The sequence below is a fragment of the Egretta garzetta genome, unplaced genomic scaffold (genome assembly GCF_000687185.1).
Source record: "Egretta garzetta isolate BGI_Z169 unplaced genomic scaffold, ASM68718v1 scaffold260, whole genome shotgun sequence".
NCBI lineage: Eukaryota > Metazoa > Chordata > Aves > Pelecaniformes > Ardeidae > Egretta > Egretta garzetta.
The window spans coordinates 249,636-269,021 of record NW_009258662.1 but is presented as its reverse complement, the minus strand read 5'-3'; the positions used below and the strand labels follow the sequence as shown (position 1 = coordinate 269,021).

General features: G+C 52.8%; 2 protein-coding genes across 2 annotated transcripts in view; one reads left to right on the top strand and one right to left on the bottom strand.

Annotated features, from left to right (window-relative positions):
• The first annotated feature begins 1,063 nt into the window (after nt 1–1,063).
• Nucleotides 1,064–1,376, top strand: LOC104134827 (calmodulin, striated muscle-like). Its single transcript, XM_009648411.2, is given in 2 exon segments — nt 1,064–1,299; nt 1,301–1,376. Coding segments are annotated over 2 exon segments (312 nt in total).
• An 11,461-nt stretch (nt 1,377–12,837) lies between these two features.
• The window catches only part of ASB13 (ankyrin repeat and SOCS box containing 13), a gene marked incomplete at its 5' end in the record, with an annotated part of 11,388 nt that continues 4,839 nt past the window's right edge, over nt 12,838–19,386 (bottom strand). Inside the window, 3 exons of the mRNA XM_035903877.1 lie at nt 12,838–14,527; nt 14,896–15,048; nt 17,952–18,147. Of these exons, the coding sequence (XP_035759770.1) occupies nt 14,476–14,527; nt 14,896–15,048; nt 17,952–18,147 (401 nt within the window). The remainder of the gene's footprint in view (nt 14,528–14,895; nt 15,049–17,951; nt 18,148–19,386) is intronic.

Below are 19,386 nucleotides of genomic sequence, written 5' to 3'. Positions count from 1 at the left end.
TATGAGGGACAGATAGATGGATAGGAATGGGAATGCATGGATGGATGGCCAGATGCGTGGACGAATGGTTGGAGGAGGGACGGATGGATAGTTGACTGGTTGGATGGGTGGACAGACAGATGGCTGACAATGTCGTTGGGTGGATGGCTGCACACAGGGATGGATGGGTGGGTGGTGGGAGGGAGGGATGATAATGTGGTAGGGTGGCTAGATGGACACACAGGTGGGTGGCTGGGAGGATGGGCAGCTGGGTAGATACATGGGGGGGTGGATGGGTGGGATGTAGTGAGAATAGATGGATGGTAGGATGGATGGACAGACGGACAGAGAAACAGCCCTCATTGCCATTTGGCTCTGAACCCTGCTGTAAGAGATGAGTAAAAACAAATGCAGGCCATTACAAGGTGGTTATCCCTCACTCAGCCCCGGGCTTAACCCCTGACTAACCAGGGCAGGACCCATGACTCCGCTCACCTGACGCACCACCACCACGTCAGCTGCCCTGGGGGCCGTGGGGCCCCTCTCAGGGACCCCAGAAGAGGCGTCACGGCTGATTCAGGTCTCTGTCAGCACAGAGCACATCAGCTTTGGGCAGCCGGGCTCTGCCTGGACCTGCACGAAGGAACCCTCCCTCAGCAGGTTTGAAGCCCTGCCAGCATCACCGTGGTGGCCGTGGGGCTGGGGAGCCTGGGGGACCCCTCTCAAACCACACCCCCCCACACACACAGGGCGGGAGGCCTTTGCGCAGCTCCAATCCCCACCAAAATTGCCTTAAAATAGCCCAAACCAGTGTGTATCACCCCCGCTTCTGCCAGCAGCCAGCCTCTCCCCGAAACCACCGCTTTGCTGCAAGCCACAGCGCAAATCCCTTAATTAGGGGGTTCGTTAGGAGCCGCCCCATGAAACGCCACCGGCAGAGCAAGCGGGAGGGCAGACGGGGTGGCCCAAGGGGGCTGGCGATCACCCTTCTTCTCCAGCACCCCGAAACTCGTCTGCCCGCTCCACGCCTCCCCGCCGGCGCCGTGGCGTGCCGGGGCAGAGCCGCGTGCGAGCGGGGAGCACCATGGCCGAGCGGCTGTCGGAGGAGCAGATCGCCGAATTCAAGGAGGCTTTTTCCCTTTTCGACCGGGATGGAGACGGTTGTATCACCACAAAGGAGTTGGGCACCGTCATGCGCTCGCTGGGGCAAAACCCCACTGAAGCGGAGCTGCAGGACATGGTGGGGGGGCTGGATGCCGGCGGCAGCGGCACCGTCGACTTCCCCGAGTTCCTCTCGCTGATGGCGAGGAAGATGAGGGATGATCAAGGAGGCCGACTGCAACAACGACGGGCAGGTCAACTACGAGGAGTTCGTGAGGATGATGACGGAGAAGTGATCCCCTCACCACCACCACCTTCAATCCCATCCCACAGGTAACTCGCTGGGATGCGGCTTCGCGCCCAAGCCCATGTCCATGGAAAGCCCCAGACCAAGGGGGTCCACCCCACCCATTGCAACGGCCACCCCAAATCTTGCGTATCACCCCTCCTGCCCACCTCCTGCCCTGCAACTCTTGCTGGTGGTTGGAAAAATCAATGTTCATGGTGCTTTTTTTAATTTTTCCTTAATTTCTTCATAGGGAACAGAGGTCACGGTGGTCCCCCAGCCCCTCCATCCCCTACCAACTTCTCTCCACCATCCTGGGCTGGAAAATCCTCATTTATCCCAGCCGGAGCGTCACCAGCCAGCGTCTGTGTTGGATGCGGGCGTCCCACCTGGCAGGATGGGGCTCAGGGTGCGGATGGACACGGGGGGGGGGGGAGATGTCTCCCCCCACTCCCCCCCCACAAGGTGCACCCCTCATGTCCATAGAGGTGCCAGTGGCCACCGCGTGTCCCCTGGCACCGCGCCGAGTCCAATAAAGAAATGTGTGTGTCCCCCGTGTCCTGCTGGCTGCCAGTGCTTCCTTGGGCTTCTCCTCGGGGTCCCTGCTAAAACCCAACCCCCCCCGAAATCACAGATGTCAGGGCATCTCAGCCAGGATCAAGCCCTGCATCACCCCCCATCCTCCTCCACCCCCATCCTTTTTCCCTCATGGGTGCTGGGCACCCTCCAGCTGCAGTCCCCTGGGTTGTGGCCATCCCCACTCCAATTCCCTATCGCTTTTGGGGAGCTGCTGTCTGCACGCCCAGGGAGTTGGGGGCCCCTTTCTCCCTTCCCCCCCCCCGAGCTAAGAGGAGAGCTGGCAGCTGGATTTAGTCCTAATCCCCATCCCAAAGATAAGCAGAGCAGGATACACCTTTCCTGGCTGTAATCCAACCCGTCATGCTCCCCATGACTCAGTTTCCCCACAAAGAGGGTGAAACCCAATTGCATCAGCCCTCCCGCCCCGGTGATTCCCTACGCGGAGGGGTATGAAGGAGAATTCATTTTAATGAGTCTTATTAATGCTCAGGCACTAATGAGCAAACGGGGAGGCGGCGTGAGCGGGGCAGAGCTGTTTCGCAGGGGACATCGCAGCCCCGGGGATGTTCAAGCTGCCACGAAGGACCTCATCCCCCCGCCACCTCCAGCCTTATCCCTGGGGCCGGGATCTTTGGCAATCCCGGCTGTTTTCCCAACGCTGGGAAAAACAAGCAGGTGCCTACACGCCAGCCGGCGGAGCTGAGCACGCCCACGCTCGCTCCACCCCAGGCACAGCACCCAGCTCAGCACCCAGCGCAGCACCCAGCGCCTTTACCACATGCTGCCCTCTTGCTCGCACGCCCTACCTGCCTGCAGCTCTGCAGGGGACAAGAACAGGGCCAAAAAAAAAAAAGCCCCAAATCCAGCAAAATCGAGACAAACAAAGGCGTCGCATCAGGCGATTGTACCCGAGCCGCCAAAATTAGACCTTCCCGAAAACGTGATTATTTATTAATGCTGTGTTTCAGAGGCAAAACTACACCCTGTATTTTTAGGCTTGTCCTTTTCTCCTTCTATTCTGGGGTTGTTTAATTACCACTGTGGTTTTGTCACACCACTTATCCATCCTGAGCTGGGTTTTTTTTAACGATGCTCTTTAACGGGAGGCTGGACCCTGGCCAGAAACACCAGCCCCGTCATCGGTGGCACCAGCCCAGAGAAGAAAGTTTATTGGTGCTTTTGCACCGGAGACGTTTGCCCGTTTCTCCCCCAGTTTGATGCTCGGGAGCGTGGTGGGAAGGTTTGCGCCAGCGTCGCTCGGGATGGATGGACGGGAGGGTCCTGTTTGCTTCAGCATTGCCAAGGGAAGGGATTTTGCTTCCCAAATCCAGCTTTCCAGGCCCTAATTGCTCCACCGGAGGGGAAGGAGTGGACAGGGCGTGCAGAATCCATCCCGGAGCTTGCACAGTGCCTCCCGCCACACGGGGCAGATCCCTGACTCACAGGGTGGTTTGGGTCGGGCCTTGGTTAATGATTAAAGTAATTGAGCTGGCACAGGAGATGCACTTGGTACCTGGGAGGTGGAAAAAAAAGGGTGGGGGCATAGGGTGCCAAGGGAGAGCCTGGCCGTTTCCACCCTAAAACCTGGTCAGGATGATCCACAGTCACCTGAGGATGGAGACTGCAGGATGGGACCTGAGGTAGGGGTCAACTGGGATGTGTCCTGGGGGATCATCTAGGCTAGGACCTGGGGGATCCCTTGGGAAAAGACCTGGGGGATCAGCTAGGAGGGGACCTGGAGGAGGGTCACCTGGGATGTGACATGGGGAACCATCTAGGATGGGGCTTGAGGGATCTAGGATGGGGCTTGAGGGATTATCTCAGATGAGTCCTGGGAGATCCCTTGAAATAAGACCTGGGGGGGATCATCTAAGAGGGGACCTGGGAGGGGGTCACCAGGGATGGCACACTGGGGATGACCTAGGACCGGGCTTGGAGGATCCTCAGAGAAATTAGACCTGGATGGGACCAGGTGATCATCTAGGATGGGTTCTGGGAGATCATCTAAAATGGGACCTGAAGGGGGGGCACATGGGGTGGCAGATGAGGGATTACTTAGAATGGATTATGGAGGAATCAACCTGGGGTGGGACCTGGGGGTTCATCTAGGATGGGACATGGGGATCACCTGGAACAGGACACAGAGGATCCTGCAGGATGGGGCGTGGAGGATCCCTTGGGATGAGACTTGGGTGGATCTCCTGGATCCAGACTGTAGCAGCTGATCCCACCTCCACCACTGGCAAACAATCTTCTGCCACCTTTCCATATATCTTCCTCCAGCCTTTTCCAGCAAAAAAGACACCAAGGGCTCCGGCCCAACCATAACCCCCATCGCTCCCCTTTCCCTGCTCACGGTTCTGCTTCACCTGGACACAGTTCATCTCTAAAATGATACTTTTTAGGAGAAAAGCAGCTCATGAACCCCACCCCACCCCCCAGCATCACCCACTGTGGGGGGACCGGAGATGCTTCTGCTGAATCAGTCACAAATTCTCCCCATTCCCTTTTTTTTCAGCCAAATGAGACATTCTAATAACATTTCAACAACTGGGCTTTAAAAACAAATTAATTAAACATTGGGGAAACAACACTGAGACACACACACACCCCCACCCCCAAGACAGGAGGGACCAAGGAGCTTTTCTGAGCCCTCCCAAAGGACGTTGGAAAGAAGGGCAGGATTTTTTTCCCCAATTCCCCCCATTTTTTCCCCCTTCCTGCAGCCCCCGGGGCCGCAGCTCCCTGCCTCCTCCCCGGCAATAACTCTGCTCTTAAGCAAACATGACGTATTGCCCACGGCGCGAAGGGGGGGGCCCCCCCCCCCCCCGCCTGCCATAAAAAAGTGAGGAAAAAGGGATTATTTTTTTTTTCACAGGGATGTTGATCGGGGTCGGTGGGGCGAGGGGTTAGGGGATGCTGCAGGGGTGAGCTCGGTTGGGTTACAGCAACCCAGGTTCTGCATAGGGGAATAAATAACTAAACAACCCCCCCCAAAAAACACCCTGCAAAACCCCTTTGCAAATATGTCTCTGCAATATTTAGTTTGGTGGAAAACTCTTTCATTTCTCAGAGGTGTTTTTTAACCTATTCTAAAATGCTTTTTCTTGCCCGTTTTCCACTTTCGGGTTATTTGTGAAAGGAGAAATCACTGTATGGGGGAGAAATTAAAAAAAAAAAAAGAACCACAAATTGCTCTGCGACCAGGCATCGGGTACGGGGCAGGATGGGCCCCACGGTGCCCGGGGATGGCCAGGACGATGCCAAACGGAACAATTTGGGGCCAGATCCAGCACCAAGCCCGAGGCTGAACCAGGTGGGGAGCTGCTTTGGGGCAAAATGTCTGATTTTGGGATCAGAGAGGTTGATTTTACTCCCTTTTTTTTGGCATTAGCCCCCTCACCCTGCATCAGAGTCTGGGTACCACTGCAATGCAGATGCCCAAAAGCATCCGAGACACTGGGCAGCTTTGCATGGCACGAGTTTCCCCAGTCTCAGCTCACAGCCAGGCCAAAATTGCATTATCCTCTTGGCTACGCTTGCCAGGGCATTCGGTCATGGGGCTTGGGTGGCTGCGTTGGGCTTCCCCCGGTGGGGAAAGGCTCCGGCCCCAAAAGCCTGTGCTGAATCCTGCTGGGTCTGCACCAAAGCTGCCTTGAGGGCAGGGCCAGGGGAGGGGACAAGTGGGATAAGGAGAGGGCCCAAGTGGGACAGGGAGATGGGGATGAGTGGGAGAAGGAGAGGGGACAAATGGTGCCAGGAGAGGGAAATAAATGAGACCAAGAGCTGGGGACAAGCTTGACCAAGAGAGGGGACCAGTGGGACCAGGAGTTGGGCACAAGAAGAATGAGGAGAGGGGGAAAATGTAACCAAAAGATGGAACAAATGGGACCAGGAGATGGGGACAAGTGGAACCAGAAGGGACCAGGATTCAAGTGGGACCAAGAGATGGAGACAAGTTGGACCAGGAGAAGGGACCAGTGGGACCAGGGGACAAGGACAAGTGGGATGAGGAGACAAGGACAAGCCTTTGGGCTGGGGATAAGTGGGAACAGGAGACAAGTGGGACAAGAAGAGGGGACCAGAACAACCCAGAGATGGGAACAAGTGTGACCAGGAGAGGGGCCCAGGACAGGGGCCCTCATGCTCTGCAAGTGACGGGTAATTTGTCGAGGCATGAGATGAGCCGAGAGCAGCCTCAGGCCTGCTCTAATGCCCTGTGCCCCGCTGCAAGGAGGGGGGGCACCTCCCCAGCACCCCCATCTCGCTTCCCAGCGTTCCCAAGGCTCTACGCAAAGCCCCAAGGGGATTTTGTGAAGACGCTTGGGGCTCCTGGCAGGGACGCCGGGACCCCCCAGCTGCCACCACATTTCACAAGGCTCCTCTCCCCTCCTTCCACGGCCGAGGGGTTTCCCAAGTTCAAGTTACCAAAATAAGCCCCCAGGTCTCAGCCTCGGGGGCTTTTCGAGCATGAAATGCAACCAGCCGCCAGCCCCCCGGGCGCTCAGCGATGGCCGGGTTTCCAGCATCGCGGTGTGGGCAGATGTGGCTCCAGCCCGGCCGGCTGGTGAGGGATTAAATTGGACAAGGGCTTTGCAGGCGCCAGGAGGGTTTCCCGGACATCTCAAGGGACCCTGAGCCCCCCAGGAGCCAGATGAGGACCTGCAGCAGCTGCAGGGTGGCCAAGGTGGTGGCCATCAACCTTCAAGAGATGTAGTCTATCGTTGGCACCGTGGGATTTGGTTCCCTCCACCCAAAACGTCAGCCAGCCCCGCAGGGGTTAAAACTGCAGCGGGCGCAATCGGAGCTGCTTCATTTTCCATCCCTGCAGCGCCGGAGCCGGGAAATTAATAGCACCATGACCTCAGCCACCACGCACGCGGCCCCGCTCGCCGGCGTGCCGGCAGCCCCACGTAACCACAGCCCACTGTATCCCAGTGGGAGGAGATTTTGGGACCTTTTCCCTCTTTTGTCCCCCGGGATAGGCAGGAGGAAGGTGCTGTAGCTCTATAAATCACCCCCCCCCCAGAGGGAAACAAAGAATAATAAAAAAACCCCCTACCCCCAGCTCTTCAGCTTTGGAGCCCAGCGCCTTCCCTTCATTATAGCTTAAAAAAAACCCAAAATGTGATTTCCCACTTTGGTCCATACTAGCCCCAAATCAGGCCTTGCAAGAAGAGATTCCCAAAAAAAGTGAGCCCAGGCAAAGCCAAACCAAAGAAATAACTGCTTTGCAGTCCCTCCATCCCCATTTTTTGCCCTATTTTCATCCCATCCAGGGAGGCACAACCTGCCCCGCGCTCCCCGTCTCCCCCCAGCCAGGCTGGGTTTGCACAACTTCCCCACAATTCCCATTTTTCTCCTTAAAAACGCACACTTTCCCGAGCCAAGATCAGCGGGAATTCTATTACTGACAGATCTGGGGAATGCGAAAAAGCTTTTTGTGCTGCAGAGAACTGAAGCCCGGAGGTAGGAATTGAGTCCTCCGGAGGTGAGTTGTTGTTGCTGCTCATTTTTACCCAGGATAAAGGGGGGAAAAAAAAAAACCACAACCCAAATACAGGTGAAATGGGGCCCATGTTTGCAGATTTAAGAGTTTTGCTGGAATAAAAGAGCAACTTGGCTTGAGGGGGGGACCCGCGATGCCTTTGCTGCCCACCCACGGAAAGCCGCCCGGGCTTGTTTCGGGGAGCAGATTTTCAAAGCTTTTCCAGGATTTGTCTTTCTCCCGTGAAAATATGGCTGGTACAGACCCAGCCGGTTAAATATTTCCCACTCCCCGGGGAGGTTTTGCTGCTCTTGCTGGGGGGAGCAGCACCGCCAAGCGGCACCGCCGGGGGAAGAGGCTCTCCGCAACCCCAGCTGCAACAAAAGCTGCAGATTTTGAAGCTTTTTCACACTCCTGTCACAAATCGGTGCTGATTCCCCCCCCCAAAAAAAACCCACCTTCCCAAAAACCCACAGGCACCTTTTCCCTTGCCCCTGACTGGCTCCTCCAGTCCATGAGAAGGACCTGGTGAGCAGGTTGGCCGGAACACATCTCTTAGGGAAGAGAGGGACTGTCCCTTTGTCCCCAGCCACCATCACCTTCTTCTCAATTTCTTCGGGATGGTGTTTCCAGCCTCCGTTTTCTTCCAGGACTCAGGATTTCCCCCAGCTCAGGGGGAAGAGGTTTCCCCAGGACCAGCCTTCCTCCCCAGGTTTCAACAAGATGTGGGCAGCATCCCTGGGAAACCAGGACTAAAACCTGGGGGGGTGTGTGTGCATGGTGGGGGTTGTTTTTTCATCATTTCAGTGTCCTCTCAAAATCTCCGCCAGCGTGTCCCTTAAAGCCTGTGACCGCTGTCCAAACAAGCCTGGTTTTACAGAACCATAAAATCACAGAATGGTTTGGGTTGGAAGGGATCTTAAGGACCATCCAGTCCAACCCCACCCCTGCCATGGGCAGGGACATCTCCAACTTGATCAGGTTGCTCAAAGCCCCCTCCAACCTGACCTTGATCACTTCCAATGATGGGGCATCCACAACTTCTCTGGGCAACCTGTTCCAGTGTCCAACCACCCTTGGCATAAAACATTTCTTCCTTATGTCCAAACCAAACCTACCCTCGCCCAGTTTAAAACCGTTGCCCCTTCTCCTGTCAACTACAGGCCCTGGTAAAAAGTCTCTCTCCATTTTACTTACAAGCCCCTTTACATATTGAAAGGCCGCACTCAGCTCTGCCCGCAGCCTTCTCTTCTCCAGGCTGAACACCCCCAACCCTCCCAGCCTGGCCCCATAGCAGAGGGGCTCCAGCCCTCGGAGCATTTTAGTAGCCCTCCTCTGGCCCCGCTCCAACAGGTCCATGTCCTCCTGGTGCTGAGGGCTCCTGAGCTGGACGCAGGGCTCCAGGGGAGGTCTCCCCAGAGCAGAGCAGAGGGGCACAATCCCCTCCCTCACCCTGCAGGCCATGCTGCTTTGGATGCAGCCCAGGGTAGGGTTGGCTTGCTGGGCTGCCAGCGCACATTGCCGGCTCATGTCCAGTTTTTCATCCACCAGCATCCCCAAGTCCTTCTCCGCAGGGCTCCTCCCAGTCATCTCTATCAGTGCTGGGGATTGGCCCAGGTGCAGGACCTGGCACTTGGCCTTGTGGAACTTCGTGAGGTTTGCATGGGACCCACTCCTTAAACCTGTCACGGTCCCTCTGGACCTCTGAAGTTGCACCAGGGCAGGTTTAGGTTGGACATGAGGAAAAATTTCTTCCCCGAAAGGGCTGTCAGGCACTGGAAGGGGCTGCCCAGGGAAGGGGTCGAGTCCCCATCCCTGGGGGGATTTAAAAGCCGGGCAGACGAGGTGCTTAGGGACATGGTTTAGTGGTGGGATGGCAGGGTTAGGGGAACAATTGGGCTTGATGATCTCAAAGGTCTTTCCCAACCTACACAATTCTGTGATTGTATGACGGCAGCTCTGCCCTCTAGCAAATCAACCGCACCACTCAGCCTGGCGTCCTCTGCAAAGTCCATCCTGCTATGCCATTGAAGAAGACATTATGGAGTCTTGGTCCCGGTACAGACCCTTGAGGGACACATCTTGTTCTTGTTTCCACTTGGACATTGAGCCATTGTCTTTGGACGTGGCCATCCCGCCAGCAGAGCTGGGCTGGTTCATCCTCGGGAGGGTAATTTCAGCTGGTTGCACAGGTCCGTAAAGCCACGGGCTGACGCGCTGCCTGCCCGCAGCCTCGATGCAATTAGGGATGAGGCTGACAAAGCAAGAGGAGCTGGCAGGGCTCCCACACAGACCCCACACCCCGACCACAACCCCCTACGGAAGAAACACAGCTGGGCACAGATGAAACCTTTCCGAGCAAGTTTTAATCATGAACAACACTCCAGCATGTCCACACCTGCCCAAATCTCACTGCCGCGGTGTGCTAGGAACCATTAAAAATCAGACAATGAGGTGCAAATACAAACAGCATCTTCGGAGCGTGCTGTGCTCTTTCCATCAACGCTTTCTGAGCCCGGTGTCTCAGCACCTAAGCCCAGAGAAGCATTGGGGTATCACAGTTACAGGGCACCTACCAAAGCACAAGCTGCATCTACGCTTTTAGGTGAAAAAGTGATTTGGTTTGGGTTTGGGGTTTTTTTTGTGGAACACATGAGGTCTTTGTCCACAGTAGCATGCAGGGAGGAGAGCCCAGGGTTAGCTAACAGCACAGGCAAACCTAAAGGTGCCACGTAGGCGTAGTCAAGGTTTCCAGAGGTCCTAAGAAATCAGTAGGTTGGGGTTTGGGGTTTTTTTTCCTCCCTTATGCTTTGCTACCTTGCTACGGATTTAGGTGCTGGCTTTAAGTTTGAAAAGAACAACCTTGGCCTTAAAACCCCCCGATTTCAAAACAATCCGTGCTCCAGCCGTCCGCAGGCCAGGGAACAGGACATTCACCAGCCTCCGAGCCGCCCAAGGCTGGGCCTCAAGTCAGCAAAGACCCCCCCAACCCATTTTACACCGGCGCCCACTCAAGCGTGTGGGACAGGCGCCATCTTCTTGCGAGTGCCTGCAAGATCGCTCGTTCCCCCGAAGAGGGAACCGATGAACAGTGTGAAAGCTCAGGTAAACACTCAAGGTCTTCAGCGTTTGGGTTCTTGCTTTTTTTGAAATCGAGAGGTAGAACAGAGACTTCATGCTCACGCTTGCCCTAAATGTGATGCAACCACTGCATTACTCATCTTCAGATGCCACTTTCCAGAGGACACTGAGGTCTTTCTTTGCTGATGCCAAGGTTAAGGCAGCTCTTGGGGTTTGCGCTCTTGGACAAAGTCCCCTGAAGACATCAAAAAAAAAAAACAAACCAACCAACAACAACCCTGTTTGTGTCTGATGTCTTCACTTCACCACCGTTTCTTTACACCAAGACTTGGGGAGCTGCAATCAACAGCACAAATCCTTCCTTCATGCACGGAGGGGAAGGGTGGCTCCTCTCCGCCTTGTCCGGGGAAAGCAACAGCCACATGACATTAGAAGGAGTTAATTCTTCAGTGCCATGAGGCTTTCTTTCAAGGCATCAGCTTCAGTCACACCTTGTTTTTTCTGGACAAACTTCACATAGTTGGAGAAAAGCTGCTACGCTCAAGCTCCCCGCTCGTGAACCAACCTTAAGAAGCACAGCCAGCAGCAACCGGCAGCGCCCAGGAGCAAGGCTGACTGTCCAAAAGATGATTTTCATGGATGAAAGCAAAGCCATTTTCTCACCTGGGCTTCCCTGAAGCAGCAGGGTTATTTCAGACCACTCCCCGTGCTGCTGGACCCGTAGCAAAGCTGGTGGAGAAACCCACAGGAGAGGGGAGGTGGCTCAAAATGCTCAACTGGGTTTGCAGTTTGGGGAGCGCAGGAAGGGGATGGGTGAAAGCAGGACTGGCCTGGTGGGTTTGGGTTTGTTTGCATTGGATTCATGCCCTGATTTGACATTTGAATTAAAGGGTGAACGAAGTCAAATAATAGCCAGAACCTGACATAAAAATAAAGCAAAGGGTGTAACCCAAGCGGAGTCAGCTGAGGAGTTTCGCTTAATACCGGGGATTTAGACAGTCTCTTTCATTCCCGACAACCCCCAAACTCTTTGCAAACCCACTGCCACTGAACCAGCAAAGGCACCCGGTTCCTGTAAACTAAGCATGAAGTGGGTGTTTGGGATCTCCCAAGTTTTTTAACCCACAACTGAGAGAAGTCAACCCTACATGGCCAGAGGGTACATCGCCCAGGCGAGATGCATAAAACTTCCAGCAGGTAAGTGAGACCTCAAGACCTTCTTTCTTATACATGTAAGGAACAAAACTGGAGGAGAAATCTCTTGGGGGCAGCCACAACTGCCTTTCCCAACCCATCCCTGCGATGCGATGGTGCAAGGAGAGACGGGTACAGCTTAGTGAGATACAGAACAGCGCCTCCACGGCCTCTGGGATGTCTTGAGGGGGATCCTGAGCCGTCCGCTTCTGTGGCTCACGTCAAGCAGGGCAACACAGCGCGATGGGTTTGCAGAAGCGGAGTGCTGGGGAAGGCTTTCCGATGTCCTCTTGTATTAGTAAGTGGAGGTACCCTCAGCAATTCACCAGGAGAGGGGAGACCATTATCCAAATCTGACCCCCAGCATAGCCCCCAGCCCTGGTTAGGGCAACGTTATCTCCAAAGCTTCTAATTTTCATCTTCAGCTGGGATGGCTGCAGAGATTCCCAGCTATCCAGACTACAGGGTGATGCCGCTACTTGGGCAATAACTGTTAACTGCCACAAAAGTTACAGTCTGAGATATTAAGGGAAGCCAAAACATCGCCATCGGTTTAATTTGGCACCTACCTTGCCTTTACTCCGAGCTGTAAATCACAGTAACTCAGACGATGCTTCACAACCAGCTGAGAAACCCCTGCAGGATTAAAAGAACTGAGGGTCTGACAGGTTGGATAAAAGATTAAAAAGAATCTCAAATCTCCATTTTCACTTGCAGTTTAGAAACCGAGAAATGCACAAGTAAACACCCGTCGGGTCATAAAGAGCCGCGGCGTGATCCGGCCACCTGCCTCAGTACCAGGGCACGCTGGGGAATGACTCGGGTGTTGTTTTCTAGCTCGTTGGCTCTCAAAGGACTTTCCTGGAACACCTCTCCCTCCAGACGCAGCCGGAAGAAGCAAATTTATTAAGAAAACTGCTACTGAACGAGTCTGACCCTTGCCACCAAGTAAGAGGTGCTGAGCTCTCTTGGTAAGTCCTTCCTGGATGCATGCATTGATCAGCAGGGCCTCTTAAAAGAAATTAAAAAAAAAAAAAAATAATCAAACTTTAGAACCTACCAGAAAGGTGACTTAAAAGAGAGGAAAAAAAATAAAGACAACATAAATAGGAACTTGTAATTTTATTCTCAGTTGTTCGCGGACTCTTTTGTTTTTACATTGGAAACTTGGACTTTACCATTTCATTATTTCACCAGCTTAGGCAATGTTAAAAAAGCAACCTAACAAGAGATTTGAATTTGAACCAAGACGGAAGGTTTTCACCCCAGATCACCAAAAGGTGCGCTTTCCTAACGCATATTTATCTGTAAGGACACGCACGCTGGGCAGAGGAAGCTTTTCTTGAAAGATACAAAACAAAACCTTTATCCTATCAATCACAGGGACAAATCCCACACTAAACATCTCTAGGGCTTCCCTGAGCTTCTTGGGAATTTCACATTTCTGAAACATGAAACACAAAAATCAGAATTATAAACAGACAATCCCCCACAGAGCAGTCCTATTCTGTATGATACCGCACAGAACAAAAAAAAAAAACCAAACCAAAACCCAACAAAAGGGGGTGGGGAGAATGAACCTAGCCAAAAAATTAAAAAAACGAAGTGATTTGCTGGTCACCATTAAAGTGCATTTAGTTCCACCCCAGCTCTTTAACTCTGTGCTTGTGCTATTTCCCCCTCCCTCACGAGGTTGCGCCCCATCCTGCTGGCGAGCGTTTGCTCTCACGCGTTAGTTCACAGCCTGAAGGATGTTGAGAGCCCCGGGTTAGCTCGATGCCACGTTAAGACAGCGGATTGCGTAACACTTGCTGTCATTCAGAGGAGGAATTTGTCCTCATCACAGTGCTAAGCCTTGCCCTGGTGTCATCAGGGAGCTCCGTTCCCTTAGTACCACGAATCCTGTAGGTTACTGCCTTCAGGCAACACGTAACGTCTCACCTGGAAGGCAGACGACAATTTTGCTCATACAAATCTCACCCTGAGGGTTTAAATCACCGAAGGACAAAGCTGCAGTCGCGCCTGCTGAAGCCAAAGGATTTGAGCGCAACATTTAGCGGCGCACGGCGCAGGGCTGGCTCCCACTGCTGACCTCTGGAGAGGCTCCAGCATGGAGAGAGAAAACTCAGAGGGGGAAAAATAAAAATAAAAATCTCAAGATCCAAGGCAGAGCCCTGCCCTCCTGTTGCCTTTCACGTGTGGGTATACACCACAGGGATCTGCCACTACACAAGGGACATGGCCTCGCTGTACTTCAAGGACCACCAGGCAGCAGCTCTGCCACTTATTGCACATAAAACCAAGAGAGTGGCCATAACGGCCCAGAGCAAGTGGAGAAATATTCTTTGGGACCAGCAATCTGGAGGGAAGAATCCTTGGATGTGCAAAGAGACCTGCTTCCTGCTTGGGCTTCAAAATTAGATATGGTGATACCCTAGAGGAACACTACCTAAGCGCTGGCTCACCTTCAGCGAGGAAGAAGCATGGGCAAAGTCAACCCTGCACTTTGTCCTCACTGCTGGTGTTGAGCCAAAGCCCACTGAAGTTCATGGAAAGTCAGTAACCAGTTGCAGTGCCTCTAATTAGTCCTGAGCTTGCTGGGGACTTAATTTGCCTCCAGCTAGAGCGCGCAGGTCTCTCGAGCCTCGTCCCTTGGCGTTAGGCAGCTGTCACTTGAGTTATTAACTCAGAGGTGGGATCCAGCGCCCCCACTGCAGAAACACAAGACGTCCGTATCCGAGGGTATCACCGCTAAATCCCTTTGCAGTCAGCGGAGACAGGCGCTCCCGAGGCACACTGTATCATCCCAGCACGGGCATCTAAAACGGGACAGATGAATCATGCTCCAGAAGTATCTCTGTCTCTTCACTGACTGCAAAGGAAGCCTGGCTAGATCATACAGAGATGCCTTTAGACTAGAGACAGGTAAAATTAGACAAGATTAATCCCGCTCAAAGAGCGAGGGCTACAGCCTTGAACACAGTGACAATCCAACAGATCACCCCAGGACAGGTTACAGCTTGAAGCCAGTGCTACACGTTGCCTGAGCCTGTCTTTGCCCACGGAGAAGAGGAAGTGTTGCCTCATAAATACTATTTACACCAGTTTGCTTAAATTAAAATTAATTTCTTGGGGGGAGGTAGAAGAGAAAGAGACGGGTAACTCATACTGTGGGAGCTATAGGTACCGTCCTTCCCGGTCACCTTCGCCCGTCAGTTGTAGGACAGGTACTGGATAATTCGCGGAGGAATATTTAGCTTGGCAATCTTCTCCAGCGCTCGCTGCCCGGCGGCTTTCCTCACTGTAACTCTGCAAAGCTGCGACAAACTCAGAGGCGTTTCTAAAATGAGAAAAAGAGGATCCAAAGTCAGGGCTGCAGCTCAGCGGACGGCTGACCTCCCCACAGAGCACAGACCTCCCAGGAGGGTGATCACAGAATCACAGAATCGCGACGATTGGAAGGGACCTCGGGAGATCATCCAGTCCAACCCCCCTGCTCAAGCAGGGTCACCTAGAGCATGTTACACAGGACTTCATCCAGGCAGGCTTTGAAGATCTCCAGAGGAGGAGACTCCACCACCCTCCCGGGGCAGCCTGTGCCAGGGCTCCATCACCCTCAAAGTCAACAAGTTCTTCCTCATATTCAACTGAAACCTCTTATGTCTCAGTTTGTGCCCATGGCCCCTTGTCCTGGTGCTGAGCACCACTGCAAAGAGTCTGGCTCCGTCCTCATGACATCCACCCTTGAGATATTTGTACGTGTTGATGAGATCCCCTCTCAGCCTTCTCTTCTTCAGGCTAAACAAGCCCAGCTCCATCAGCCTCCCTCCTAGGGGAGATGCTCCAGTCCCTTTATCATCCTAGTTGCTCTCCTCTGGACTCTTTCTAGGAGTTCCTCATCTTCCTTGAACTGGGGAGCCCAGAACTGGACCCAGTGCTCCAGGTGGGGTCTCACCAGGGCAGACAGAGGGGGAGGAGAACCTCCCTCGCCCTGCTGGCCACGCTCCTTTTGATGCACCCCAGGATACCATTGGCCTTCTTGGCCACCAGGGCACCCTGCTGGCTCATGGTCAGCTTGTCAGCCCCCAGGACCCCCAGATCCCTCTTGGCAGAGCTGGTCACCCCCAGAGTGTACTGGTGCATGGGGTTCAACCTCCCCAGGGGCAGCACCCAACACTTGCCCTTGTTGAACTCCATCAGGTTCCTCTGCGCCCAACTCTCCAGCCTGTCCAGGTCCCACTGAATGGCAGCACAGCCTTCCAGCGTATCAGCCACTCCTCCCAGTTTTGTGTCATCAGCGAACTTGCTGAGGGTACGCTCTGTCCCCTCGTCCCCCAGCATGATCACGAGCCTGGCTCTGCTTACAAGCGCTCAGCCTCCCACAGCACCCAGGCCCAAGGAAGGCACTGCAGACCCACGGGAGTGCTTTCTCAAGGCTCATCCCGATGCAAATCCCACCAGAAGCAGTGAGCACAGACACAGTGCGCTTCGCCTCACCTGCATCTCCCAAGGCCAACAGTGCCCACAGATCACCCGCTCTGATCCACTGGGGCTATCCAAGACTTTCAGATTTCCCTTAGTGATGCTGCATTAAGCCTCAGCAACACTGTACGTAGGAACAAAACCTACTACAAACACTTTTCTACCACTCCATTTCTCCCTCCAAGGATTGTGCTAACCCTTTTTGCCCAGAACCTTGCCAAGAGCTCCAATAAAATTCCCCAAGCCCCTTCCAGACAGCCCCCAAACTGTATCCGGCAGCCTTGACACCGGGTGTTAACGCTCGTGCATGGACACGGAGTTACAATTGGGCAATTTGCTCTGGAAGTGGTCAGTCCTAAGAAGCTGCTATCCCTACCCCCATAGCCTCTGCAAGCACCAGCCTCCAAGACCTGCATCCATCCTGGCTCTAGTCCCAGATTTAATGATATAAATCAAAAGGAAAAAAAATTACTATTAAAGCTAGCACGGTCTGGTGAAAACAGTCTACATTGAAAAGCAACTCCATGTGCAGTTCTGACAGCTGGGTTGAGAGGGCAGTAAACTCTGGCGAGATCTAAGGAGTATTTATGGGCATGTAGGATTCAGTCTCTTCAGCCAGCTCACTTGTAGCCAGACCAGCACAATTCACTGCTCTCTAAGAAAAGAAAGCAACGAAAAGAGTCTTAGAATCACAGAATGGTTTAGGTTGGAAAAGCCCTTTAAGATCACCAAGCCCAACCATTCCCCTAACCCTGCAATCCCACCACTAAACCCTGCCCCTAAGCACCTCATCTGCCCAGCTTTTAAATCCCCCCAGGGCTGGGGACTCGACCCCTTCCCTGGGCAGCCCCTTCCAGTGCTTGACAACCCTTTCGAGCAAGAAATTTTTCCTAATGTCCAAACTAAACCTCCCCTGGCACAACTTGAGGCCATAACTTGGAGGAGAATAACTTGGAGAAGAAACCACTACAGGGAGAAGTCGGACAGACAAGGGGCTATAAGGTGCTCACCACACAAAGGATTGCAAAACCAGAAAATATTTTATTCTTCTAAAAGAAAGACATTTTTCCTTCTATACAGAATGTTTTTTTTATGACGAGGTGGTGAGACATTGGAACAGGTTGCCCAGAAAAGTTGTGAATGCCCCATCATTGGAAGTGTTCAAGCGCAGGTTGGACGAGGCTTTGAGCAACCTGATTGAGTTGAAGATGTCCCTGCTCATGGCAGGGGGGTTGGACTAGATGGTCTTTAAAGGTTCCTTCCAACCCAAACCATTGATGTTTAGGATCTAGTGCAGCAGCAGTCTGCAAATGCTTAGCAAGGTCTGTGAATTACTCCTCTAAGGGTAACCAATACGAAGACTGACTTGAAGCCATCCTCAAACCTCAGACAAATGTCTCCTCCAAACTCAGAGAGACAATGCTGCTAAGTTTAACACATTCCCTGCCCCAAATAAAATGAGTTTTCAACTGGGCGATTTCCTTGACCTGACTTAATGCACTAAAGCGTAAACGCTGATGCTGACACATGAGAGGGACCCGAATTCAGTGGGGGCATGATTTGAACCATCTTACTGCTGTCATTCAACCACAATTAAGCAGAGCTAGCCTACAGCCCGCTGGCGCACGTTTGCCACCAAGAACTCTATACCTTCACAGGAAGATGATCAGGGATCCACAAATCAAAGTGGGCTGAGAATCATGATGTGGTGCAATGGAGTTGGCAGTCACTGAATTCCTGGGGCAGGGGATCATCTCTCACTTACTTTCGTAGTACTCAAAGCACTTCGCTGTGGGACTGCTGCTCCAGGTGTAATCCGATGGCTTCTTTCCTCGGTTGTCCCTTGCGTAGATGTTTCCTCCAAATTCAATCAGCATCTCCACCAGATCGACGTTTTTCACTTTCGCTGCGTGGTGGAGGGCTGTCTCATGAAGTTTAGCAGCATTCACGTTTGCCCCTGAGGCCAGAAAGAAAAATAAACCTGTTCACGAAAGCCTCACTTGACCCAAGTGCAAGGAGTGGTTTGACCGGAGAAAAAAAAAAAACGCTACTAAAAGACGCACAAGCAGCTAGAACAAGATCCAAGCAAAACAGCGCAAACAGAAAACCAAACTGCTGAGCAAGTGCTCGTTGCTGGCAATGCACGAGTCTTCTTCTCTGGCTTTATGTTTTCCTTGCAGAGGAAGGATTTTAGTCCATGTTACTCGGTAAATCGGCTGCTGAGCGGGACGTTCAGAATTGCTTCCTGAATCTGTGCTGTCCAAAGCCAGCAAAGAGCCATTCCCAGTCATCTCAACTGGAGTGCTCGCACTCAAGGCAGCGACACCTTTTTTAACAGAAGTACCCCAGACCCACAAGATGTGGCAGCTCACCATCAGACACTACTGCAGGATCAAGTTTTAGTTACAGGTATTTTTTCTAAGAGATTTTGGCTTTTATAAACCGACAGCAAAAGGTCTTTCCACTCCCTCCCCCCGCCCCCCAGCTGCTTGATTTTACCAACTGACTTGTTCAGCAGAGGCGAGATGAACGTCACGGAATTGGAACAACTTGACTTTTAGATACGTGTAGCCACACTGAACTGCCCTTATAATTAACAGGGAGAAACAAGCATTTCTGGGGAATCATTTAATGGGTGCCCAAGACAGGCAACTGGAGCAGCTAGAAACAAACTAGGTTAGATGTGTCACTTTTAGACAACTAACATTCAATGAAACAAATCCTGGACCCCTGGGCCAAATCTCCTCCTCCTGGTAAGCACAGGCAAAGACAAGAAGTCCAACTCCAAAATGCCCCAAGAAAACTGGGATGTGAAACCTGGAGCACAGAACGTTGACTTGAACATCAAAAAACTCATCTGGGCGTAACACTAACCAGATCTCCCTGAAAAAACTTCATCTCTGGTTTTCTGTCCAACATCAAACCCTAACATCTCTCCCTAACACCCATCCAAATCCATATGACTGTGCTACCCAAGCTGAACGCACGCCCACTGCTTGATACCACTTTAGGGAAGAAGTTGAAACTTTGCTCTAGGGGGCTGAAGAGTTCTGAATTTTATTAAAATAAGAGAATGGGAATGTCACTGGGAACATCACAAACTGGATATCGACAGGCATACGCTGCATTAAGCTTTGCTCAGGTAAAGGCAAAACCTTTCACCTTTGTCATCTGTATTATGCTGTGAACGAATAAG